The sequence below is a fragment of the Nuphar pumila genome, chromosome 11, assembly GCF_984573655.1.
Source record: "Nuphar pumila chromosome 11, dmNupPumi1.hap1.1, whole genome shotgun sequence".
In the NCBI taxonomy this organism is placed as follows: Eukaryota; Viridiplantae; Streptophyta; class Magnoliopsida; order Nymphaeales; family Nymphaeaceae; genus Nuphar; species Nuphar pumila.
In genome coordinates, this window is record NC_143259.1 from 108,205,394 (window position 1) to 108,233,357 (window position 27,964).

Below are 27,964 nucleotides of genomic sequence, written 5' to 3' on the forward strand. Positions count from 1 at the left end.
ATGATCCCTTCCAAATGAGCTCTCTGAGCGAAGTGACAATCTATCTCAATGTGCTTAGTTCTCTCATGAAATTCTGCATTCTCGGCTATGTGAAAAATACTTCGATTGTCACGACACAAAGGTGTTGCCTTGTTAACAATAACTCTCATGTCCTCTAGCAACCATTGCAACCACATAACTTTAGCTGTGACATACGATATTCTGCTTCTACTGTGGAGAGTGCAACTCTTTGTTATTTCTTACTATTCCACGATACCAGAGTCTCCTAGGAATACACTATTAAAAATATAAAATGTAATATAATATAATATAATATAATATAATATAATATAATATTTTATTTTATTTTGTCTTTTTATTTTTGTCTAGTTCGGTTTGAACTAGACTTTTAAACTAGTCAAGATCCAACTAGATCTTGACTAGTTGTATAGTCGTTGGAGCTAATCCAGCAGCTATAAATAGAGCTGTTGGACTGGCTCCAACGATTCTTTATGAAGAGCTCACTCTCTACTTGTATAAATAGGAGTGATCCCTTCTCCTTTGTAATCAATGCTTCTTAAGCATTTTCATATGAAATAAAAGATTATTATTTTTATCTTTGTGTTATTCCTTTAATACCCTTTTGTGGGTTATGGTTGTAGTGTCTTTAATAGACACCGATTACAAGCATTTGCGCTTTTGTAGAAGATTCTCATTTCGTTACACGGTATCAGAGCAAGGGTGCTTCTAGACCTTTGAGAGTTTTGACCTCGTTTTTCGTGCCGCTTTAATAAAAGTTGATTCATCTCCTTCGTGATTTAAATGTTTTTTTTTGAAGAAAGAAGACGTTTTGGAGGATCTTTGGTTACTCAAGATTGTGATTGTGCTCTTGTCCTCTTTCTCTTTTTTTTTTTCTTCTCTTTTTTTCTTTTCTCTCTTATCTCTCTCTTTTCTTCTTCACCCTTGTAAAAATGGATGACAATGATAAAGTCACCGTCATGCCCGTTAAATTAAATGATACTAATTATGTAATGTAGGTTTTAATCATGAAGCATCACATTCTGGGGAAATGGTTGTGGGGAATAGTAGACGGTTCCGATTCAAAACCTAAACTAATTCTCACAAAAATTGAAAATGAGAAAGAGGTGCCTCTCATGGAAGGAGAGAAAAATAAAACATTAGCCACTTATGAGAAAAAGTGGAAAGAATGGAGGATAGGCTATGTCACATGGGTGCGGGTGCGAGTGCGGGGATTCGGCACTTCCAAAAAACCCGGGTGCGGCAGGGGCAAAAATGTAATATATATATACCGTAGGTTCCCCCGGCGCAGGTCGGGGTCCATTTTTTTTTGCTGGTGTTTGTTTGAAGACTTGTTACCCACGTTCTGCTTGTTGTGTACTTTGGCGCAACAGGACAAAATTGATGAACCGAAAGGATTGGCAATCTAATTGACCCAGCCTGCTGCGTTCTGTTGACTGTCATGATTCAATCATGTCTGAAATTCCCTGGTCTTCATGAAAAAAAATATTAGCAAAGGTTTGATGTGGTTTGTTGGAGAGAGTTTTCACGAGGCCTACGGCTCCACTGCCACTGCCACGCCAGTTCCTAGGGTTCTTCAAATTTCATTTTATATACAGTTGCACACAGATGACAACTAAAAGAAATTTATTGGATTTGACATGTGGAAAAGAGAGGTCTACACAAGGCTAGGACTAGAGCACCCATCTCGTCAGGAGAAAAGTGAATACTAATAGCCACCAAGGCTACCACCACCATTATCATTTATTATGGAGAGAGAAAATCATTGACGAAGAAGGATCTGGATCGTTGAAGCCTTGAAGGATAAAGACTTCAAAAGGCTCTTGAATTTTGGTTTTAATTTTTGAGGAAGATGGATCATCATTTCCAAGTTAACAGTGTGTTTTCCAACACTGCAAATTAATTGTTTGGAGGCAGGAATAGCATGGGAATCTGGGATGCCAACAAAGCTCGTCAGATGTTGTGGACACAAGTGCCCCTTTATAAAACAAGAGCAGCAACAACAAGCAGCTGTCAACAGATTTTGTTTTAAATTCCGCAGCCCATTTCGTAGGGCAAATTTTAAAAAAAAAAAAATCCAAAAAAATGGACCGAAATGACCCTAGGTGCGGTCAACGCACCCAGAATCGGGTTGACCGCACCCGGTGCCGCACCCGCACCCACACCCGCGTCGAGTCGCTTCGACGCGGGTGCAACACCCTGCTAGTTGAATCCCTGTGACATAGAGGATAGGGCATGTCAAAATCATGTTATGGCTAATTAATAGCGTTGACATCTTGAAATGCTCTAATTTAGCCAAATTTGAGCATGCCAATAAGCCTTGAGAATATTTTAGAAATATGTATTCTCTTAAAGACATTGCACATGTGTGCAATTTGCAAGATAAAGTTCGGACTTTGACTAAAAAAGATAAAAGTATTAGGGAATTATAATGAGTTGTCCGAACTTTGGGAAGAGTTGGCTCTTATTGAGCCAAAGTGACATTGTCCCAAAGATATCGAGTTTTGCCAAAAACAACTCGATATGAAATATTTTTACCAATTCATAAATGGTTTGAGGTCGAAATTTGAATCAACCAAATCCGCCTTTTTACATAGAGGAAAAGTTTCCTCTATTATTGACACCATTAAAGAGCTAACTATGGAGGTAAATAGGCTCTAGAAGAATACTCCAAAGAATGAAGACAATTCCGTTTTAGCCGTATCTAGATCGAAAAATTATATGCAAGCTTATAAACCACCTCATTTTGATAGGCAAAATAACGACTATGATAAAAGGAAAGTCATTTGCCACCATTGTCATGAACCGTTTCATTATAGGCCTCAATGTCCTAAATTAAAGAGAAGAGAAAAAAGAAGGTTGCATCTGTTGGCTCATCACAAGAATCAAAGGATCAGATCAATCAAGATGCACCCGCATCCATGGCTCAATTAATGAAAATTCCTTAACTGAAGCCTCAACCGGAGTTGCTGTCTCATCTTTGTCTGATCTAGGTAACTTTCCTTGGCTTCTTGACTCTGATGCTTTTTTTCATATGACTCCAAACATCAATAATTTATCCGAATGCCTTAACAATAACTCAAGTATGTCAAATGTTTTAACAACTGATAGTACATCTCTCGAAATAAAAGGGATAGGAAATTTTGAAAATCTTCAAAAAATTCAAAAAATTCTTTATTCCAAAAGTTAGATATATTCTCAAACTAAATCTAAACCTTTTATATGTCTCTCAAATATCTGATTATGGGTGGAACGTCTTCTTCTCTTCTCATGGTTGTTAGGTATAGGATCGCCGGTTAGAGAAGCTGATCGGGGAAGGTCATAGAGAAGGATGACTCTATTATATGGATTTTTTTGAATTACCCAAGAATGTCGTTTGTTATAATGTTCAGAAACTAGAGTTGGATCTATGGCACAAAAGGCTTGGTCATCCTTATATATCTAAAATCCAACACTTTCTAAGTTTAGGAAAGTTTTGTAATTCTAAAAGTTTTACTTATAAAGATTTTTTTTCTTGGTAAAATGAAAAGATTACCGTTTCATGATAGAACTTTTGCTTTATCTAGACCAATTGAATTAATACATTCAGATGTTTTGGGTCCTGCACAAGTCATATCAAAAGGCGGATATGCATATTATGTAATTTTTGTTGATGACTTTTCTAGGCATACTTGGATTTACTTAAGTATAAATCTGAGGTTTTTTCACATTTTCAAACATTTTACAAAATGGCTAAAAACAAATTTCAAAATAATATTTTAATTTTTCGCACTGATTCGGGGGGAGAATTTATGTCAAAAGAATTTAAAGACTATCTCAATTTACATGGCATCACACATCAAAGATCTTGTTCACACATATCACAACAAAATGGTCTGACAGAACAAAAACATCGACACGTTATGGAAACCACTAGGACTTTATTAACAGCAAATCAAGTTTCAAAAGAATTTCGGGCAGAATCAACCCTAACTGCTACCTATTTCATTAACCGAATGCCATCTTCTTCTTTGAAAAATATAACTCCAATTGAGAAACTTGTTAAATTATCTCCTGACTACTCTAGATTAAGTCTTTGGATGCAAATGTTTTGTTTTTACCAACAAGAATGATAAACTCTCCTCCTGTGCCATTTCTTGTGACTTCTTAGGTTATGTAGATAATAAAAAAGGCTATAGGTGTTTTGATTTTAAAAATGAAAAATTGTATGGATCAAGAAATGTATCATTCTTGGAAAAGAAAAGTTTTATTGATTTTGAAAAAACCAAGGAAGTAACCGAATATTCCTTTTTAATAGATTTGACTTCGAAATCTGATGGATGTGACTATGAATATGATTTAGACGATGGCCAATGTACTATTGATTCTGAACATAATGTTGCTAATGAGAGCAAACCCATAGGGACACCAGTTTACAATACTCAAGACGTAGAGAATCCAATCTTCTATGTGCATTGGGAAAATACTCCGAAGTACAAACCAAAAGGTCATCCAAAATTTCTAAACCTCCCAAAAAATTTGTGTCCTACGAATATTTTTCACCCATATATAAGGCATTTATTGCATCAATACACTCATATGTAGAACCTTCATCCTATACTCAAGCTAAAAACCATACAGAGTGGGTAGAAGCCATGAAGCTATAATTGAAAGCATTAGAAAAGGCTAATACTTTGACTATTCAAGATATTTCTCTAGGAAAGAAACCTATAGGCTGTAGGTGAGTTTATAATGTTAAAACTAAGAGTGACGGAACTCTTGAAAGGTATAAAGCCAGATTAGTGGCCAAGGGGTATTCTCAAGAGGATGACATCGATTATGAATAAACTTTTGCTTTAGTTGCTCGGATGACCACCGTCCAGACACTAATAACCTTAGCCTCTATTAGAAAATGATCCATATTTCAAATGGATGTCAAAAATGCTTTTCTCAATGGAGAACCTCTTGATGATCCAACTTCTTACAGACAACTTATTGGAGCAATTTCTTATCTTTCCATTACTAGACCTGATATAGCACACACTATACACACAACTAGCTAGTTTCAGCATGCTCTCACTTTTGTTGAATGGGAGTAGTTTTGCGTATTGTTAGATACATTAAGTCGTTTCTTTCACGAAGCCTCTTCTTGTCTGCTTCATCTTCATTAGATTTAATTGCTTATACTGATGTTGACTACAGAGGTGATCCCAATAATAGACACTCCATCACTGACTTTTGTGTTTTTTTAGGGGAAACCTTAATTTCGTGGCGGTGCAAAAAGCAGTAGAAGGTCTCTCTTTCGTCTATCAAAGCTGAATACCGAGTCATGGCCACCACGAAAATGAAAGTAGTTTGGCTCAGACGTTTCCTGACTGACATGGGAGTTGAAGTGACACAAGCTTCACGCATGTGCTGGGACAACTAGAGTGTGATCTATATTGACAACAACCGAACATTTCATGAACGCATCAAACATATTGAAATGAATTGTCACTATGTCAGAGAGGAGTATCTACATGGAACCATTGATCTATCATATGTTACATTTGTAAGAAACTGGTGGTGTTCCACCAAAGCACTTGAACCAAGCGAACACGTGTTTAGAAAGACACTTCACACAAGACCCGTAAAAGGGTAAAAATAAAAAACACAAAAAGAAAAAAGGAATTTTATTAAAATGTGAAATGCTTAAAAAGCATTTTCTATAAGTGCTTTACAATGGGGGATGTACTCCTATTGTAATGCCCCGAAATTTTTTTAACCCAAATTTATGTGATTTTTTTTTTATAACAGCGGAAAGGATAACCAATATAGGGTTAAGCATTTCAGAACATTACATTTGAGAGAAAACTCAACACAGGTATTTTATTTCATTATGATATGAACATTTAAATTACCAGAAACCCAAGGAATCACTGGAACAATAAATCAACAATCGCGATCCAATGCCTCATTCCGCAACCGCTCATAAGTCTACTTGTTTACCTGAAAATGGTAAAAATTATAGGAATTAGACTACCACGTCTAAGTAGGAAAACTGTAACTCTTAATGCAGGTATGTCATGAATCTAGCATGTGATTTGGGTGTCAAAGGTGAATCTCAACATATGTCTAAACAAGTGAGCAGTTTATGCAAACGAAACCAACATTCATATACATGAGTATGTAAATAGTTATACAACAACCATAACTGAGCAAGTATAGTGTGCAACATTAATAAGCAAAAGAGGTATGGTATGGAACAGTCATAATAATAACATAGTGTAACATTAATCAATAAGTGAGATGTGTATTGCAACAATCATAACATTAACATGTACAACTTTCAGATAGTTGTTCAACTACCTCATATCTACACATTTCACAATTTTATATCGTCACAAACTCAGAATATAAAGCATGTTAAAGAACATAAGCATATCTCCAGTATTTCCACTCACTGTGATACCTAACTGTACTAAATTGTGTTTAAATTATCTTACCCCGCGGGTACACACGGGCAAAGGTGACCATCTCAGAAGAGAACGTTCGGGGGTATATTATTCAAGAGTATTTTATTAACCTGGACATTCTAACTGAGACTGAATCCCCAAGGGAGCGACCAATAGCCGAGAGAATCTCCCAAGGGCTCAACTCAAGACAGGATGCATCCCTAACTTCTGCAGAAGACATGGAACTACCACCTAGGACACATAGGTAGTCCTGGTCCCTAACTCCGAGGACGGGGACCCACGAGCCGCTTCACGCTCGAAACACAACACAAGTCCTCGAAGTTTTGTACCACCTACCCTCTCCAAGGTAAGCCTCAAAAACTGGTTTCATTAATTAATCATTTTCCCGAAGTTCAGGGCATTTCCCAACTTCCTTCTACTGCCATAGCAGTAGATCTCAACCTTAGTCGTTTTACCAAGGTGTATAAACAATCCCATCATTTTTCATATTGATTTCATAACCCACTCAGAGTGCTCCGGTGCCTTTAAACCAGTCAATCACACAACCATTGAGTTTAAGTTCTCTTGTCATGTCTACTTTCCATTGTACACAATTTATCAGCCTCAAGTACCTGCAATGGGTACCTATGTGTTATGTAAACCCAATAATTCATTTGAGAATAATACCATGTAACCATAATGGTGTTATAACCCATTTATACACATATCTGTCGTATGCATAGTTAAATAGTAAACCCCATGAACACTTACTCTGTTTCTAAGCAGGCTGTTGATGAGCAGTATATGATACATTCCAGCCAAATCAATGATAACAATAACAGTATATGGTGCTGGGCAGTTTATATATGTATCCATGTTTGTGCACAACTGAATATTTATTTGAATAGCCAGAAACATATTAAATAACAAGTTGAGATGCAGCCTAACATGTGTTTGAGTGCCTACTAAGTGTCCAACCACACTGTCATCAAGTTAATATGCAGCTTCTCATGAACACCTAGTATTCTCATAGTTGGCAGTAGCATCAGATCCATGTGCAAATTCATATAAAACCTAATACCCTCTTTAACCGAGTTTTGAAAACAAGAGAAATATAGTACCACATACAATAATAATAATAACATGATTTGGTACCCTATGCCTAAAAGAAATACATGAATTTCCAACACAGTTCGGCTACCCCGCAACCTATATTATGCATGCTCTGTTTCACAGAAAAATAACCTAGTAATAATTCAACAATTTCTCGGAATGAATCGGCATGAATATCTTTCATATAGCAATGAAAAACGAAACGCCAATATGAAGATACACTTTACAGAAAACAGAGCTTGTATTACACTTCTTTGGGAAAAAAAACTAACAATGTTCACATCCACAGAAAACTATGACAACAGAGGCAACAAAATAACCAATACAAACTCCAAACCAATATTCCAACCTCGGTGCAGTTTGCAAAATGCAGTATTATGGATATCAATGACAAAATACTAACGTGAAAGACCATGGTTAGAAACATATCCAACCCTTAGAACAAGAATATCATAAAATACAACAATTCTTTATGTCATAAGCAATAACATATCCTTCACTAATCACAATATTAACTTCTTACGTCAACTGAAATCCAATACCAATGCCTCTCAATCGATCATATCTACCGAACCCCCAAATTCTGAGTTACCTGATACCCCAACAGACCAAACAAAACAAACCCTGAATCTACCACAAGAAACCCCCAAATTTCTGTGGATTCGGGGTTTTCTCCCCTATCTACCGAAATTTCCCCTCCTTGATAATTTTTTTTTGAAAGAATCCTTTAACTCCATGTTCGACCCACCGATTACCAGAAAATAAAGAAAATAAAAACAAGCAATGTACCCTAAACACCAAGGCTGCTGGGACCCACATCTACCGGATTCGAGTTCACCGGCAGCTGAGATTCCAGAGGGGAGCTCGGCAGCATGCACGATGAGTATTTCTTTTCCCCCTTTGATAGACCCAATCACAACCACATCCAATCCATGACCAAATCGAGAAAAGCTAAAGATTCCCTACCTCTTTTCGGCGGAAGAAAACACAGGAGGTGGCCGGCGATCGGAGACAGCCGGCGATAGGACTGCAGGTGGTCGGAATCCCTCCAACGATGGTGCTCCCGCTGGTGTGCGCAAGAATGTCAGAGAGAGAGAAAGGCTCAGGGGCTTGAAGACAGAGTGAAGAGGCTAGAATCCTCTCCACCCCCTCTTTATCGAGCCGAGAACCTCCCTCCCTTCGTGAAAGACGGAGGAAGTTGGTTACAACCTCCGTAACCTCCCCCCCCCCCTTCTTGAGCTTTGCAAGAATCGTGCCCTAGGCACGATTCTTGTATTCGAAGTTTTAAATCACACGCGGCCAGGTCCGGGTCCGACCCCCGCGACCCGCGATGCCGGATACACCATAACGTGGATTCGGTTTGGCAGTAAATCGGTGGATCCACATTTGGATCCATTTGGGTCCAACTATGGATTCAACCCATCATACACAAATTTAATTATTATTTTCTTATAACAATTAATATTATTTATTTATTTATTATTATTGTTATATTTATACTTTAATACCCATTTGTAGGTTTCTTTGAACAGAGGTGGGAGCATGCTGAAACTGACTAGCTGTATGTACTGCATGCACAATGTCTGGCCTAGTGATGGAAAGATAAGAGAGTGCTCCAACAAGCTGTCTGAAGGGGGTAGGATCATCGAGACGCTCTCCATCATCAATTTTCATTTTAACATTAATTACTTCAGGGGTGTCCACCGTCTTTTCATCTGTAATGCCAGACCTGAAAACAATATCAGAAGCAAATTTAGATTGAGAGATCAAATATCCTCGAGGAGAATAAACAACTTCTATTCCTAAAAAATATCTTAAAAATCCTAGATTAGACATTTCAAAATGAGTTTTAAGAAGAGTTTTGATATCTGCCACTCCCTGTTTGTCATCACCAGTGATGATCATATCGTCCACATAGAGGAGAATATTGTTCAGATTTCTTAATAAACAAAGCAGTGTTAGTTAAACAAGAATGAAATCCAATATCTGTCATAACATGACAACCTGTCATACCAGGCTTTTGGTGCTTGTTTAAGAGACCATAGAGAGCCTTCTCAAGACGAAGAGTTTTACCAGCGGGAATAGAAATACCAGGTGGAGGATCCATGTAAACTTCTTCAGCAAGCCTCCCATTTAAGAAAGCGTTTTTGACATCCATTTGAAAAATATGCCACCTTTTAACAGATGCCAAGGCGATTAGGGTTCTGACAGTAGTCATACGTGCTACAAGAGCGAAAGTTTCTTCGTAGTCGATGCCATACTCTTGAGCATAACCTTTGGCTACGAGTCGTGCTTTATATCTTTCTAAGGTCCCATCACTTTTGGTTTTGACTTTATAAACCCATCTACACTCTATAGGTTTCTTTCCAAGAGGAAGATCTTGAATGGACCACGTCCCATCCTTTTCTAAAACATCTAATTCTACTTTCGTAGCTTCAACCCATTCTTTATGATTTTTGGCTTCAGAGTAGGAGGAAGGTTCAACGTAGAATTGGATTAATGCTAAGGCAACCCTATATGATGGTGAAAAGGAGTCATAAGAAACCAATTTGTCGGGAGGTCTAGAAATTCTAGAAGTCCGTCGAGGAGGAACCTCAGAGAACCTTTCTAACGCACATGGAGGATGCGGTTCTCCAACTCTTTGTCTTGTATACTGCAATCCAACATCCCTACTGGTTTGGTCTCTGCTATTAGTGTTAGGAATAAAGGAGCTTTGATCATTGTCAAAGTTGCATTCGAAATCCTCTTCACCAAATTTTGAGGTTAAATAAAGTAGAAAGGAATATTCAGTAATATCTTTAGGTTTTTCACTCTCAAAAGCATTCTCTTTTTCTAGAAAAGACACATTTCTTGATACATATAATTTGTCATTTTGAATATCATAGCATCTGTAACCTTTTTGATTCTCAGCATATCTAAAAAAGGCACATGGGATTGCCCGAGGGGAAAATTAATCATTTTTGTCTGTAAATACAAAACATTTGCAACAAAAAACTCTCAACCTAGAGTAGTCTGATGTTAAATCATAAAGTTTCTCAATTGGAGAAATATTTTTCAAAGAAGAGGATGACATTCTATTTATGAGATAGGTGGCAGTTAGGACTGCTTCAGCCCAAAACCCTTTTGGAACATGACTTGCAATTAGCAAAGTCCTAGTGGTTTCCATAATGTGGTGGTGCTTGCGTTCAACAAGACCATTTTGTTGAGGTGCGTGTGGGCATGATCGTTGATGAGTAATGCCATGTAGATTAAGATAATTTTCAAATTCTCCGGACATAAATTCTCTCCCTGAATCGGTGCGAAAAAATGGTGATATTACTTTGAAATTTATTAATAATCATCTTATGAAATATTTGAAAATGAACAAAAACCTTAGATTTATGCTTAAGAAAATAAATCCAAGTGTGTCTAGAAAAATCATCAACGAAGATGACATAATACACATAACCGCCTTTAGAAATAACTGGTGCGAGTCCTCAAACATCCGAATGCACTAACTCATAAAGTTTTGTAAAGACAAAGGTTCTACTAGAAAAATGTAATCTTTTCATTTTACCAAGAATACAGTCAGTACAAGCAAAATTTTTAGATTTACAAAATTTTCCCAAACTTGAAAAAAATTGGATTTTAGACATATGAGGAACGCCAAGACTTTTGTGCCATAATTCTATCTCCAATTTCTGAACATTTAGACAAAAAACATTTTTTGGTAATTCCAAAAAGTTCATGTAATATAGTCCTCCTTCTCTATGGCCTTTCTCAATCAGCTTCCCTGACTGACGATCTTGTACCCAACAACCATCAGAAGAGAATGATATATTACACCCATAATCAAAAATTTGTGAAACAGATAAAGGATTCAAATTTAATTTTGGGATATATCTAACATTGGGAATAAAAAACGTTGATAATTTTCAAAACAGTCTATTCCTTTTATTTCAAGAGATGTTTCATCTGCTGTGAAAACTTTTGATATACTTAAGTTGTTTTTAAGACATTCGGATAAGCATTTGTCATTTGGGGTCATATGAAATGAAGCACCAGAATCTAAAAGCCAAGGAAAATTACCTGGACCGGAAACAGATGCAACTGCTACTCCAGTTGAGGCATCAATTGAAGATGATACCCCATTGAGAAGAGGTTGGAGGATCTCCATCAGTTGAGCCATGAAAACAGGACATCTTGATCTTTTGGCTCGACGTCAACGGTGGCAACCCTTTTTTCATCCCTCCTTTTTAGTTTAGGGCATTGGGGCCTGTAGTATCCTGACTCATGACATCGGTGGCAAATAACTTTTCTCTTGTCAAACTCACCATTGTCTTCCAAAGTGAGGTGGCCGGTAAGTACGAGTATGATTCCCAGGCCTAGATACTGCTAGGACGGAATCATCATCAGCTTTAGGGGTGCTTTTCCGAAGACGATTTTCCTCCATTGTTAATTCTTCAATAGTTTCCACAATAGTGGAAATTTTTCCACGATGGAGGGCTGATTTGGTGGATTCAAATTCTGGCCTTAACTCAGTTATAAACTGGTAAAAATGTTCAACATCGAGCTGCTTTTGGCGAAGCTCAATATCTTCGGCACAATGCCATTTGGGTTCCAAAAGAGATAGTTCTTCCCAGAGTTCGGATAGCTCATTGTAATATTCTCGAATTGATTTGTCGCCTTGGGTCATCATCTGAATCTTCTCTTGAAGATTGCACACATGCGCAATATCTTTAAGGGAATACATATTTTTAAGGTATTCCCATGCCTTATCGACATGATCAAACTTGGCAAGACTATAACATTTTTTAATGTCAACACTATTGATAAGACATGACATTATTTTAGCATGTCCCATTCTTCACTCTTTCCATTTTTTTTCATAGGAGGCTAAAGCCTTGATTTTCTCTTCCTCCGATGATGGTACCTCTTTATCTCCCTCTTTCTTGGTAAGGGATAGTTTAGGTTCCGAATCAGAACCATCCACGATTCCCCATAAGCCTTTACCCCATATGTGGTGCTTCATGATTGTAGTTTGTGTCACTTAATTTCATGGGGATGATGGTGACTTTTTCATTGTCATCCATCGTTTACAAAGGGGAGAAAGAAGAAGGATAGAAGAAAAGAAACAAAATTTGTGTGAGAAGGGAAAGAGATACAATATAGTGATGTTGAAGCCCTTCAAATGATACGTTTTGAAGCCGATAATGAAGTGATGAAACACTTCTCTCCAAGTGACAAAACACTTTTGCAAGAACAATGTGATAACACACCTTTTGCACAAGGGGCACAGAAACCGAGGCAGACTTTCTCCAAGATCTAATAATCCCGCGGCTCTGATACCATATAAGAAAGTGATAGTGTTCCACCAAAGCACTTGAACCAAGCGAACAAGTGTCTAGAAAGACACTTCACACAAGACCCGTAAAAGGGTAAAAATGGAAAACACAAAAAGAAAAAAGGAATTTTATTAAAATGTGAAATGCTTAAAAAGCATTTTCTACAAGTGCTTTACAATGGGGGATGTACCCCTATTTATAATAGAGAGGAGGGGAGAGCTCATAAGGAGCTCTCCCTCTAGCCGTTGGAGCTAGTCCAAAGGCTAGATTTCTAGCCGTTGGACTAGCTCCAACGGCTAGAGTTTGGTCAAGTTCCAACCGAAACTTGACCAAAACTCTAACTATCTAGTTCTATTTGAACTAGATAGTTAAAATACAAGAAAATAAATAGGAAAAAATAAAAAATAAAAATACAAAAATATTTTACATTTTAACAACATTATAATATCAATTAGCGGATTTCTTCACCAAACTGCTCCTAGATTTCATTTCCTCTTGAACAAACTTTTGCTCATTGTACCGTAAGTTTGAGGGAGAATGTTAAAAATATAAAAATGTAATTATATATAATATTTTATTTATTTATTTATTATTTATTTCTTTTTTTTCTTTTTATTTTTGTCTAGTTCGGTTTGAACTAAACTTTTAAACTAATCAAGATCCAACTAGATCTTGACTAGTTGTAAATAAAGCCGTTGGACTAGATCTTGACTAGTTGTAAATAAAGCCGTTGGACTAGCTCCAACGACTCTCTTTATGAAGAGCTCGCTAAGAGCTCTTCTCCCCCACTCTCTACTTGTATAAATAGGGGTGATCTCCTCTTCTTTGTAATCAATGCTTCTTAAGCATTTTCATACACAACATCCAAAGGTGGAGTGTCTATTCTGAGACACTCCTTCAAGGTCTGCCAGAAAAGAACAGTAGTGCCTCTGATGTATCTAATGATCCTCAATGCTGCTGCCAAGTGGGAGGATCTAGGAGCACTCATGTAAAACTCTACTCTATCTTCTAGATATTTAATTAAAAATTTATTTTAATTATTTTATTAATTATTATTATTATTTAATATTCCAAGAAATATTCTAGAGGGTGTCGCCCCCCTCTGGAAAGCCCTATGGGGTCTCATCCTATTTAAATTTAAATGTTGATTTTAAAGTTTTAAAATAGCCATGGATGGATTTCAGATCCAAATCTGGAACTAAGATCCAAATCCATAACCAAATCCTACTCGGACCAGATACTAGTCAATATTGGATCCTGAACTGGGTCCAAATCCATATTAACTTAAATCAAACGAAACAGATCAAATCCAAAAAAATGTCAAAATAGAGGCCGGTTATTTTTGAAAAATGTATTTTTCGGGGCAACCATAATCCGAATTTAGAAAAATAGGTCGCCAACACGATCAATATTCCGAGACGGATCTAACGATGGTCATACCTTATTTTTGCCTCCAAATTTTGCCTGAATTTCGCTCGATTTTTGTTCGAATTAAAGGTTAAAAAAGAAAATTTTCTCAAATTACAATTAGCTCATCTAGGTCTTGTCAATGGGCTCTGGGCCACACCCAGAACCAGTTGATGTCACCTATAAAATGATATATTTTTTCATGATTTTATCATTTTTTAAATAAATATAAAATTTTAAAATTATATTTTTGATTTTAAAAATCATGAAAAAATACACGATATTACATCCCTACTCCTTTGAAAGAATTTCGTCTACGAAATAAAAAACGTACCGAATAAATGTCGGTAGTGGTTGCGCATATCGACCTTAGGCTCCCAGGTGCACTCGTCCAATCCGTGATGTTGCCAACACACCTTCACGAACGAGATCGTCTTACTACGAAGTGTTCTCTCCTGGTGATCCATAATCTCCACCGGTCTCTCCTCCGTAGTCAAATTAGGTTGTACCTCGACTGCTTCATAGTGGATCGCGTGTGAAGGGTCAGGCACATACTTCATCAACATCGAGACATGAAAGACGTGAATTTGAGAAAACTGAGGAGGAAGCGTCACACGGTAAGCTGACTTGCCAACGCGCTCAAGAATATCGAAAGGTCCAACAAACTGAGGACTTAGCTTTCCCTTCTTCCCAAACTTAAACACACTCTTCGTAGGCGATATCCGAACAAACACGTGATCGCCCACGCTAAAACTAAGCTTTCTACATTGTTGATTGGCGTAGCTCTTCTGCCTTCTCTGCGCCGCAACCAAACGTTGCCGGATCATCCGCACCTGGTCAGAGTAGTGCTGGATAGTCTCTGGAGACTCCATTGCTCTAACTCCAACCTCATCCCACCACACAAGGGCCATGCCAATACTGGTATGGTAACTGTTATATGAAAACTTTGCAAGTTTCACTTGCTTGTTTCGATCCCTTGCACAATCCAGCGCGCACGCTCTAAGCATATCCTCAAGTGTCTGTATCATGTATTCTGTCTGCCCGTGGGTGAAACGCTGTGCTAAATTTCAACGTAGTACCTAAGGCGTTCTGCAATTGGTGCCAGAAACGAGAGGTAAATGTATTTAAGAGGCCTGTCTTTACAAAGACCCTTGATTCTTTGAAGATCTAAAATACAATAACAGAAAATAACAAAACAAGAAGAAAATTGGATTGACTTTGCTCTAACAATCCCTTTGATTTGTTCTCAATTTTTCTTTTGATTATGGATCTTGGATACTATTTATAGGCACTTCCTTTGTTTAGTTGCCTTTCTTGCCGATGATGTATCATTGTATTGACTTAGAGTTCTCTTCCTCTTGAAAATGACCAAAATCCATCCACTTTCTAAAAGAGAGGTGTCATGCTCTTTGACCTTAAGATCCTTGACCAAAGTCTTAAAGCCACATCATCCCTTTTCAGAAATAAGAACTCCATAAACTAAGTTTTTCATAGTATTAGCACAGGGTGACTCCTTTTGTACTAAAGCCAAAGAACGTGGCACATCTTCGAAATGCACTTTTTGTTAAAATATGTAATCTCATAGACAGCTCATGTAATCCCTTGTAATGTTTTTCTTTTTTTAGGTAGTTTAGTTCTAGTTTAAACCCAACTAGAACTCACTTAAAATCTATTTTTAGGACACCTTTAGGCTTCACCTTTTTGACCAAGTCAAAAAGGTGAAGCTCCAAGGGAGCCGTTGGGAGTCCAATGACTCCCTTGTGGCTCCTCTCCCCTTCTATAAATATGGGGCTGTTTCCCCTTGTAAAGCATTCTTTTTTCTTTATTTTTTGTAGGAGTTCTCTCCCAAGTTTATGAAATCTTGTTCTTCATTTTATGTATACCCTCTTTTGGGTATTGTGTATGAGTGTGAGCTCTTTTGTGTAAATGCCTTTGTTTCATAAATCCTCTTTGTGAGTGTTGAAGAAACAATCCTTGTTAGGGATTGCTACATTCTTTCATGGTATCAGAGCTCGGTTGATAGAAGCAATCAGTCTGAAGTTCTCCTCATACATTGGGAAGCGTGCCATTCGAGTTTTCTTCAAAAGAAAGAAGCCTCTTTGAAGGGGTAGTTGTGTGGAGCCTTGAAAGCTTGGAAGGCTAGATATTTTTGCTTCTTGTGGTGGTGTATTTTTCTCTTATTCTTTTCTTTTTCTCCCCTTCTTTCATTCCTAAGCTTGTAAAATGGATGGCAATGATAATGTCACCATTAAGCCCATAAAACTCAATGATTCAAACTATGTGACATGGGCTTCTATCATGAAACACCTTATTTGGGGAAATGGGCTATGGGGATTAGTGGATGGAACCGATGGGGAACCTAAACTAATGCTCACTAAAGAAGAAGAAGGAAAAGAAATACCTCTTTTGGAGGTAGAAAAAGTTAAAGCCGTTTTCACTTATGAGAAAAAGTGGAAAGAATGGAGAATGGGTCACGCCAAGATTATGTCTTGGCTCATTTCTAGTGTAGATATAAAGAAGTGTTCAAGCCTTGCGAAGTTTGAATACGCTAATGATGCTTGGTAATATCTCAAGAGAATGTATTCTCTTAAAGATGCTGCCCATATATGTAATCTTCAAGAAAAGGTTCGCAATATGGTTCAAGGAGATAAAAGTATTAGAGAATACTATAATAGCTTGTCCGAGCTATGGGAAGAATTGGCTCTCCTTGAACCAAAGTGGCATTGTCCACAAGATATAGAACTTCTCTAAAATCAAATAAATGCGGAACATTTTTTTCAATTTATTAATGGTTTAAGACCAAAATTTGAGACAACCAAGTTCGCTCTTCTTCATCGAGGGAAGGTTCCCTCTATTGAGGACAATATTGAAGAATTGAGTATGGAAGAAAACCGACTGAAGAAAAGAATCTCAAAAAATGATGATGACTCAGTTTTAGCTGTTTCAAGACCAGGGAATCATGTTCGTACATATAAACCTCCACATTTTGAAAGAACATATGATGAGAAATACGAAAGTAAGGTGGAAAGAAAAGAAGTAATTTGCTATTATTGTCGTGAACCTGGGCACGTCAAGTCGCACTGCTCAAAGTTAAAGAAGACTTATGAAAAGAAGGTTGCTACTGTTGAAGCCCAGCAAGAGACAAAAGAAACATATATTGGAAGCATGTCGTTATCTCGGCTAGTGGAGGCACTTCAACCACTTCTTAAATGAGCTTCCCCATCTGCTGGAGCTGCGGTCTCTTCAGTAAGCATCTCCGATCCAGGTAAACCTATTTGGCTTCTTGATTCTAGTGCATCTTTTCATATGACCCGTAACATAGAATTATTGTCTCAATATCATAACTCAAGTGGTTCAAACGTTTTGACTGCCGACGACACTCCCCTCTTGAGATTAAGGGAATAGGATGTTTTGAAAATTCTTCTCAAAACTCAAACAAATTTCGTATCCCAAAAATTAGATATATTCCCAAACTTAATTTAAACCTTTTATCCGTATCTCAGTTAACTGATCATGGGTGTAATGTTTCCTTCTCTTTTCATGATTGTCGAGTACAGGATCACCAGTCAGGAAAGCTGATTGGGGAAGGTCATAGAGAAGGAGGCTTATACTACATGAATTTTTTGGATTTTCCCAAGAGTACATTGTGTTGCAATGTTCAAAAATTGGATTTGGATCTTTTGCACAAAAGATTTGGACATCCTTGTATATCCAAGATTCAACACTTTTCGAACATGAAAAAATTTTGTAATTTTGAAACTTTTACATGTGAAAATTGTATTATTGGAAAAATGAAAAGATTACCTTTTTCGGAAAGAACTTTTGTTTCTACAGGACCACTTGAGTTTGATTCATTCTGATGTCTGGGGTCCTGCACCAATTATATCAAAAGGTGGGTTTGTTTATTATGTTATCTTTGTAGATGACTTTACACGACACACTTGGATTTATTTTCTTAAACATAAATCCGAAGTCTTCTCGCATTTTAAAATATTTCATAATATGGTCAAAAATTAGTTTAAAGATGATATTTCAATATTTCGTACCGATTCAGGAGGAGAATTCTTATCAAAGGAATTCAAAGATTATTTAAATCAATATGGAGGTATACATCAAAGGTCATTTCCCTACACTCAACAAAATGGCCTAGCTGAAAGAAAGCATAGGCACATTATTGAGACAACAAGAACCCTCCTCATATCACATCAAGTACCAAAATTTTTTTGTGCTGAAACAGCCTTAACTGCTGTTTATCTCATCAATATGATGCCCTCTTCGTCGTTAAATAATATTTCTCCAATTGAAAAGCTTCTTAAACAAATTCCTGATTACTTCAGGTTAAGGGTATTCGAGTGCAAATGTTTTGTATTCTCAGATAAAAATGATAAGCTTTCCTCTCGAGCTATTCCTTGTGTCTTCTTAGGACATGCAAGTCATCAAAAGGATTATAGATGTTTTGACTTTAGAAATAACAGATTATATGTCTCAAGAAATATATCCTTCTTAAAAAATGAAAGTCCATTTGAAACCAAAGCATCTACAGAAACAAATGAGTATTCCTTTCTATTTGATTTAGTCTCAGAGAATGAAGAATGTAACGTTGAGCAAGATGATCAAAGTGATATTTCTCCTCTTGAACCAATTAGTGATAACCAAGAGTTCATTCAATATTCTAGACGAGAAAATTCAGAAAGACCATGTGCCCTTGAGAGGTACTCTGTAGAATCAGAACCCGAGGTGTCAACAAGAAAATCTACTAGGATCTCAAAAATTCCTGAGAAATTTGTGTCATATCAATCTTTTTCGCCAAAATTTCAAGCTTTTATAGCCTTAATTCACTCCTATGAAGAACCTCTCAGTTATGCTATAGCCAAAACCCAACCGAAATGGGTAAAAGCCATGCAAGTGGAATTAGAAGCCTTAGAAAAGGCAAACACTTGGACTATACAAGAACTTCCGCCTAACAAGAAACCTATTGGTTGTCGATGGGTTTACAAAGTAAAGACTAAAAGCGATGACAGTCTTAAGCGGTTTAAGGCTAGATTAGTTGCCAAAGGTTACACTCAAGAATATGGAATAGATTATGAGGAAACCTTTGCTCCAGTAGCCAGAATGACTACAGTTAGACTTCTAATTGCCCTTGCCTCTATAAAGCAATGGTCTATATATCAAATGGATGTTAAGAATGCATTCCTAAATGGTAGTTTAACTGAAGTATACATGGATCCACCATCAGGAATTGATGTTCCTAAAGGAAAAACTCTTCGTCTAAATAAAGCCTTGTATGGACTTAAACAAGCTCTGAAGGCTTGGTATGATAAATTTAGCAGGGTGATGCTTGATTTTGGTTTTCAATCTTGTCTTACTGACACTGCTTTGTTTGTTAAGAATTCTAATACATGTATCATTATCCTTCTTCTCTACGTCGACGATATGATCATCACTGGCAGTGACAAACAGGGAGTGCGCAATATTAAAAAATTTCTCAAAACTTACTTTGAAATGAGTGATTTGGGTTTCTTAAAGTACTTTCTTGGTATAGAAGTTGCTTATTCTTCTAGAGGATATTTGCTAACACAATCTAAGTTTGCTTTGGATATTGTTGTCAGGTCAGGTATTTCAGATGAAAGACATATGGACACTCCAGAAGTTGTAAATGTCAAGATGAAGAGTGATGATGGAGAACCTCTTGAAAACCCAACTCCGTATAAACAACTCGTCAGGGCTTTGTCATACCTTTCCATTACAAGACCTGACATTGCACATGCTGTCCATACAGCCAGTCAATTTCAACATGCTCCAACCTCTGTCCATATGGGAGCAGTTTTGTGAATTATTAGATGCATTAAAAATTCTATATCTCGGGGTCTATTTTTGTCTGCTTCTTCTAATCTCAAGCTTCTTGCTTATACTGATGCAGATTGAGGAGGTGATCCGAATGATCGTCATTCAACGACAGGTTTTTGTGTCTTCTTGGGAGAATCGTTGATCTCATGGAGATGTAAGAAGCAACATAAAAAATCCCTTTCATCAACAGAGGCTGAATATAGAGCAATGGATACTACAACTATGGAAGTAGTCTAGCTTCGACGACTGCTTTCCGACATGAGAGTTGAAAGTTCAGAAGCATCCGACATGTGTTGTGACAACAAGAGCTCTATCTACATTACAAGCAATCGGACGTTCCACGAACGTACCAATATATAAATGGATTGTCATTATGTTCGGGAGAAATTCTTGCGCGGCACCATCAATCTTCCCTATGTTGCTTCTGAATACCAGCTGACCGATTTCTTCACCAAGCCTTTTGCTGCTCCTAGATTTCACTTTCTCTTAGGCAAACTTTCGGTTATCCAACTGTAAGTTTGAGGGGGGGTGTTAAAATATGTAATCTCATAGACAACTCATGTAATCCCTTGTAATGTTTTTCTTTTTTTTAGTTAGTTTAGTTCTAGTTTAAACCCTACTAGAACTCACTTAAAATCTATTTTTAGGACACTTTTAGGCTTCACCTTTTTGACTAGTCAAAAAGGCCTTTTTGACTAGTCAAAAAGGCCTTTTTGACCAAGTCAAAAAGGTGAAGCTCCAAGGGAGCCGTTGGGCTCCCAACAACTCTAATAGAGCCGTTGGGAGTCCAATGACTCCCTTGTGGTTCCTCTCCCCTTCTTCTATAAATATGGGGCTGTTTCCCCTTGTAAAGCATTCTTTTTTCTTTATTTTTTGTGGGAGTTCTCTCCCAAGTTTATGAAATCTTGTTCTTCATTTTATGTATACCCTCTTTTGGGTATTGTGTATGAGTGTGAGCTCTTTTGTGTAAATGCCTTTGTTTCATAAATCCTCTTTGTGAGTGTCGAAGAAACAATCCTTGTTTGGGATTGCTACATTCTTTCACTTTTTACTTCTTGCTTTCCAATGTTGAACCTAGTGGGTACCAATCTCAACTTTTTCACTAAATTCTAAAACCAAAATTTGAGGGAAGTTACACAAACTTTGAAAAGCAACCACCTCCACTTTTCATTACAATGGGTGCATAAATACCAAAGAGTATTATTTGGCTTCAAAATCCATTACCTATGGGACACAATCCGAAAGTGGGCACTGAAACCCCAAAAGTGGGGTCCTGAAGCTCAAGCCCAAAAGTGGACATTGTAACCTCGAAAATGGAAACTCTAATCTCAAAGTCGAATATGGGCACTAAAACCTAAAAAATGGGTAGTTTAATTGTAAGCTGACAAGTGAACACTCAAACCACAGAAAGTGAGGACCGCATCCTAAAGCTCGAAAGTGGGGTCCTCAAGCTCAAAAGTGAGCATTGAAACTTAAAAAGTAGATAGTTTAATCTCAACTCACTTTCGAGACGACATCCTCAACTTCGAAAGTGGGTAGTGAAACTAAGAAAGTGGATATTCAAACCCAGAAAGTGGGTAGCTCATCCTCAAGCAGAAAAACCCAAAAAGTGGGGTCATTCATTTTAACCCTGAAAGTGGGTTCTGAAATTTAGAAAGTAAAGTCTTCCACTCAAATTTCAAAAGTCAATTATGATATCTGGAAAGTGGACCCCACTTCTAACTTGTAAGTGAGACAGGAAAAGAAAACGTGGGCTTTTCCACTACAATGTACAATCCCAAAAGCGAGATCTTAAATGTTGAAAGTAGCATCCTCCTTTACTCTAAACCTGAAAATGGAGAAGGAAACGTGAAAAGTGCATTTTTCCACCACATCTCTGAAAGTCTACCTTCAAAATGCGATGTCTTCTATACTAGCAGGAAATTGGGACATGAAAAGTTGAAAGCTGTCACATGGACACTTCATATAGCCTAATGCACCTGTGTTAACGTGATGCCGGAACTAGAGACACTTCATCTGCAAGAAAAGACAACTTCCCTAAGGAAGTGCTTATAAATAATATCCAAGTCTTATATCAAAAGAAAAAGGAAAAGAAATCGAAGGGAGTGCTGGAGCAAAATTCCATCTAATTTTCTTTCTTCTTTTTACTTTCTACTGCTGTGCTTTAAATTTTCAAAGGATCAAGGGTCTTTTTAAAGGCATTGTTCTTAAATAAATTCAAGTTTTCTCTTCTACTCTCTCTCTTCTTCTTTAATGTATTGCAGAGAAAAAAAAATCCAAACAGTGTGTGTGTGGAATTAGCCAGGTTAGTTATGAAGATATAGCTGCCTGGAGAAGAGTTCTCCATTCTCATGTGTATGTGTATTTTAATACTGCATGTTGCATGTCTCCGTTCAAAGCTATTCTAGGTTGAAGGTGAATTTGAGTATACCATTTTGGGGATTTTCAGCTCTAAAAACTGTTTGGGAAAAAGGCATTATAGTAATTGATTGAATTTGGAAGGCATTTGCCAAAGTCAAAGCAAAGCATTTCCTCAAACGGACTCTGCCGTTACCAATGTGACAATGTCCATGCAAATTACTCCTTCAGTAACCATTTCAGCTACTGTTTGATCCTCATTACTCGACCCACCTACCGATAGAGACCAATCTCTCTCTCTCTCTCTGCTGCAACGCCTTACCCTTATTTTATAAACTTGTGTTTTGTCCTTCTCTCCAATTTGACAAAATCCAGTTCCTCTTTTGAGGTTTATCTTTTACAAACTCTATCTGTCATAAGGTTCAAAAAGGCAGAGGAAAGTTTTTTTCTTTACAATTCTATTTCTGAGATAAGGTTTTATGGTGATTTTTAAGCGAGGATGTGCAAGCTTTTAATACTGCACGTTGTTTAGATATCTTTCATGTACCACACATTGTCATACTTCCTTGAGATCTTCTGCTCAAGCATGCTATCATCACAAGAGGCACCATCACTTAACAGGGTTGTGTGATCCCCATGGATGATGGTAGCTACCATCCACAAAAACTTGGAGACACTATGTCATGATTTTCTTCATTGTTCACATCCATTTACCACTTGATGATGTGGTTGATGGTGATTTTGTACTATTATGGGCAACATGAGCTACAAAGTTTGAAGTGTTTTTAGACAGTCTTAACCTCTCATTGGCTTTGTCATGTGGGTAAGCTTCTTTCTTGTTCCCCACCCTAATAGTTCATCCCACTTACTTTTTCCTTTCACAATTTGCAATAAAGTTACTCACACTATCTAGTAGACTGTGTAAACACCTCACTTCATTGCAGAATTATCCATAAACTGTGTGTAATTAATTTTGTTATTAAATAACTCTATGTTTACAAGGCTGTCTGGCACCATATCCGAAAAGGCCTTATTTGTCCAACTTTCACACATCTTGGTTATTAATCGAACTATTTTCTCACCTCTTCAGACAAGCCAATCAGAGAACCTGAAGTAGGAAACTATAACACTCTTGCTAAATTCCTGAGGGTGCTTCCAAACACAGCAAATGGGATTGCCGATAAGTCTAACTGCTAAATTTGCAAATTCATGGATCACATATTCAATACCCCAACTATTGGGTCCGAAGCAGATTCTAAGGGCCACTGCCTATGGCTGTTGTTGTTCATATAGCATGTATTTCTCTTTTAGGCAGCTAATAAAATGACGAATCATTCCATGTAATTGGAGATATGTGCACTACCTAAATCAATCTATGAATACGTAGCCTGAGTATCAAGCACTAAGAGCCTCACCATGCGTCAGTGATATTGTAGGAGAATGCTTCTTTTTTAAATATCTTATTTGCTTTCTGACCTGATTTATTTCTATATTTTTTTTTTAATTTATTGGGAATATTACATGCTAATAGTTAACTGCATGATTTGCTAGAAAATTTAAGCTAACTAATGGTTCTGATGCAGGAGGGACTTGCAAACAAATTGAATGAGTTAAACATATATTCTGTGGTATGTGCTTGTGAGGAAACTCCTTGTTGCATCTCATGTGTTTTGTTGCGATCTTTTGACCATGATTTGTTATTTTAACTATATATAAGGAAATTATTGGCTACACTCTATGGTACTCTAGCTGGATCTCATAGGTGCGAGCTTTATTTGGCCAATTTGACCCCACACATGTGTTCAGCATGGTCCATTTACATGGAAATGTACTTTGGATTGGGTGGTTTCAATGTAAAATTATAATTTTCTTAATATTGAAATTTTGAGGTGTTGCAGACCGTTGAATTTTATAGCCCTTCGAAAATCTACTCATACAACATGAATGGACAGCCTAGGTCCATCCCACCCTCTCCTCCATGCACCCCTTCCCCCTCTCCCCACTGTGCTGCCCACCCTCGCCTCCCTCTTCCTTGCTCTCTAGGCAACAGACCGGTTCATCACTAACAACCACCTGCTCTCTTTCTCTCTCTCTCTCTCTCAAGGGGGTATGGGAAAGCCCATAGCCATCCACTGCTGTTACTTCTGTCTATTGCTACCATAAGGTGTAATGCAATAATTTCAAAGTACTTTAGGAATTCATGGAGTGTACTTTTTCTATTTCTATTGGTCTTTTGAAATGCCATCTGTGGGGAAAGTATAATGCACCATGGTAGTGAAAATTTTGTTGTGCAAATAATTTGAACTTGCAGCATGTTTGTTTTGACCACAGCTGGGAAAGGATGTGAAAATTTTGTCCCTGTGAATGTCCATCACATGATTCACATTCTCATACACAACTTTCTCATGTTTGCTTTTAGGTTGTGAATTTGACTTGTGTGAAAATTTATCATGTGAGAATTGTCATGTCATGTCACTGCTTTATCACATTCACAGCTAAGCATCTATTGCTTGTGATAGTTATACACAGGGTTTGACTTGTGAAACTTTCACAAGTGTTGAGGTTTAACATTCACAGATGGAATCACTTTAACAGGGTGCATTTTCACATGTTTGCAACACCCTATGAAAGTTCAGAGATTGTGAATCACATTCACAAGAAACCTGTGAAAGTTTCAAAATCACAGGTGATGCAAACATGCCCTTGATGTCCATTAGAAGTGGTGGACAACAATGCTCTTCCGTTATCATGTTGGTTTTCATTGCAAGCTATGTCACATGGGTGCGGGTGCGGGTGCGGGTGCGGGGGTGCGACGAAAATATAAAAAATTATATATATATATATATATAAAGTCCAAAAGTTGGACATAAATGACCCTGGGTGCGTTGACTGCACCCAGGGTCAGGTTGACCTCATCGGGTGTGGGTGCGGCACCTAGTTGGAGAATCCCTGTGACATATAGGGCAAACAAAAATTTCTTGGCAATTTTTTTAAGTCCGAAAATTGGACCAAAATGACCCTGGGTGCGTTGACCGCACCCAGGGTCGGGTTGACCACTCCCGCGTCGCGTCGACGCGGGTGCGGCACCCTGCTAGCCGAATCCCTGTGACATAGATTGCAAGTAAAAAAAAAATTGTTGATAGTTCTCATTTCTCAGTTTTCTGACAATTTTTGCAGCCAACTCTCCATTTCTTTCAAAATGGTAAGAAGGTCACTGAAGTCATTGGTGCTGATGTTGCTCGTTTGAAGGAGACTATGGAGAAACTATATAATCAATAGTCAACACTTGGCATGGACAATTGCAACAGAGGACCTCAGCATAGTGAGAGTCTGTTTCCTGTTATCTTTTATTTTCTGACTTGATGCTCAAAGAAGATTAAGAGAAAAACCTATTGCCAAGCTTGTTTTGTTTTAGTTTCTGAATTGATGCTCAGTTAAGATTAAGAGAAAAGCCTGTGGGCCAGGTGTTTGATTTCTGCTTCTCACTCAATTTCTGTATTGGTAGATGAGTTTTTTATTTGATCATTGACAGATATTTTCTTGGGATCAACAAAAATGGCATTTTAAAACATCTAACTGAGAGGGTTCCTTGCGATCTGCAAGGGAATTTATTTGCCACCCTTCTAATTGGCAGCAACCTTTAAAGGAAGTCTCATGTCTTAGAAGTTATTCGGTACTAGATAACATTGCCACAGTTATTCTGCTTATTTAACACTGAATTAGTTATACGTTGGCCATATTTGACCCTTATTGTCTTCTTTTAATGGGAACAAAGATAGGGCAGCCTATAAAATTGTTTTGTTGGCTATTTTGCGGTGTTTTTGAGTTGTTTTTTTGGAGAAAGTGTCACCTTCATGATGATGTTGCTTTACAACATGATGCGAAGCTTTGTACATTTGCTTGAGAAGGATATAGCATATGTTTATTGCTTGAGAAGGATATAGCATATGTTTATTTCAAATTGCCTATTGTATTCTTCAATTTGTTGGTGAGACATTTCATTACCTGATCCTTTTTCTGTATAGCTTCTTTCATTTGTTCTCATATTTCATTTTTTAATCAACTAAACTAACTACATTGAAATTTTCCACTCTAGTTCTGCTCTGGCATCAATGCATTAACTTCAAAACCATATCATAATCATAGATGATCTTCAATAGATACATACATAGGTGGCAAGTGCGTACCCAAAGGGAAAATCATACAATAGGTAAAACAAAAGCAAGCCAAACTTAGTGACTATCCACCAATCTTTCTTGGCTAATCCAGTTCATATCAGAATGAGCCGATTTAGATTCTGCCCCCGTACCAATGCCATTCTTCACTTTGATATAAATCATAATCCTAAATCTTACAAAAGCAGAAGGAAGGTGGCAAAATTTTGATGCTTCATTACTTTTTTCTAAATGACATGCTTGCCATGTCTTGTAAGTGATTAAAAATTTGTTTGGTCATTCTTTAGGTAGTTGTTTACATAGCTGCCTTGTTGATTCTGCAGTCATAGACCAACATCTATAGTACCTTTTGCTCAACTAATTTCACTCTCAAGTCACTCATATCCAATACAATCAAAGGTATGAGGTTATTTCTTTACATTTTTTGCCATAAAAATGTTCTAAAATTAACCTAATTTTTCTTTTCTTCCCCTCAAATGTTCACAAGATGCTTGGTTAATCTTTTTAGACATTTCTTAGTCAACTACAAATGGTATAAAGGTTAGTTGTTTGCTTTAATATTTTTTCACATACCTCTCTTTAAGAGAAACAATTTGTTTTTAGATTCATACTTATTTTTACATATTCATTACTTTTATTTGTTTTTATAATAAAAATTGTCACAAATCTTACCTATCTAAAGCCTATGCATATGGATAGGCCGCCTAACATTCGAGTTGTCACAGAGACTAAGTTATTCCGTGTGGGTGTAAATTAAAAATGATTCAACATAGTTTTTGTTCGACTTTTTTTTTCTTTTTTTGATAGGCAAGATGAATGTTAATCGTGGGATTTGAACCCAAGAGGCCAAGACCCCAGTTCTGATAGTGTGACCTTAACCATCTAGCTATCTCATTTGATCAAGTTACAAATATGGCTCAACATAGTTTGCAATGTCCAACCAAATGTTTTTTTTTTTTTTTCATATTTCTCTGATTCCTGAAACCATGTCATTGATTTTGATTCCGTCCTTTAGGCGAAAGGGCAAGTTTGTGTGTCACAGAAAGTCAGGGCTTTCTGCAGAAATGCACGGGGCTCCATGTGTTTCTGCAGGCCACACAAACAGCGGAACCTCTTTTTTGAAGGAAGGAGGCCATCTTTCAGCGCAAGGAACCCCCTTTCTTCAGAAAGGCTTCCCGTTGTGTGTGTGTATGTGCATTTTCCCTTTGAAATGTGTATCTCAGATCTTCAAAAACTAAGGATCTACAGTGTGCCTTTGATTGCTTATATTGATTTCAACAGTTTGACTTAATTTAGTGAGGCAACTTGC

The 27,964-nt window shown here is 37.3% G+C and overlaps 1 protein-coding gene across 4 annotated transcripts in view; it reads left to right on the top strand.

The window, feature by feature from the left end:
• Window positions 1–27,321, top strand: part of LOC149822747 (thioredoxin O2, mitochondrial-like) — a 29,720-nt gene extending 2,399 nt beyond the window's left edge. Inside the window, exons 5-7 of one of the 4 annotated variants that reach the window (XM_089981243.1) lie at window positions 24,064–24,108; window positions 25,658–25,802; window positions 26,943–27,321. In XM_089981243.1, coding sequence (XP_089837369.1) covers window positions 24,064–24,108; window positions 25,658–25,759 — 147 coding nt within the window. In that variant the 3' untranslated portion in view covers window positions 25,760–25,802; window positions 26,943–27,321. Of the gene's footprint in view, window positions 1–24,063; window positions 24,109–25,657; window positions 25,955–26,012; window positions 26,252–26,942 lie in introns of those variants that run through there. The other 3 variants (XM_089981242.1, XM_089981244.1, XM_089981241.1) reach the window with 3 other exon arrangements.
• The last annotated feature ends 643 nt before the right edge of the window (window positions 27,322–27,964 follow it).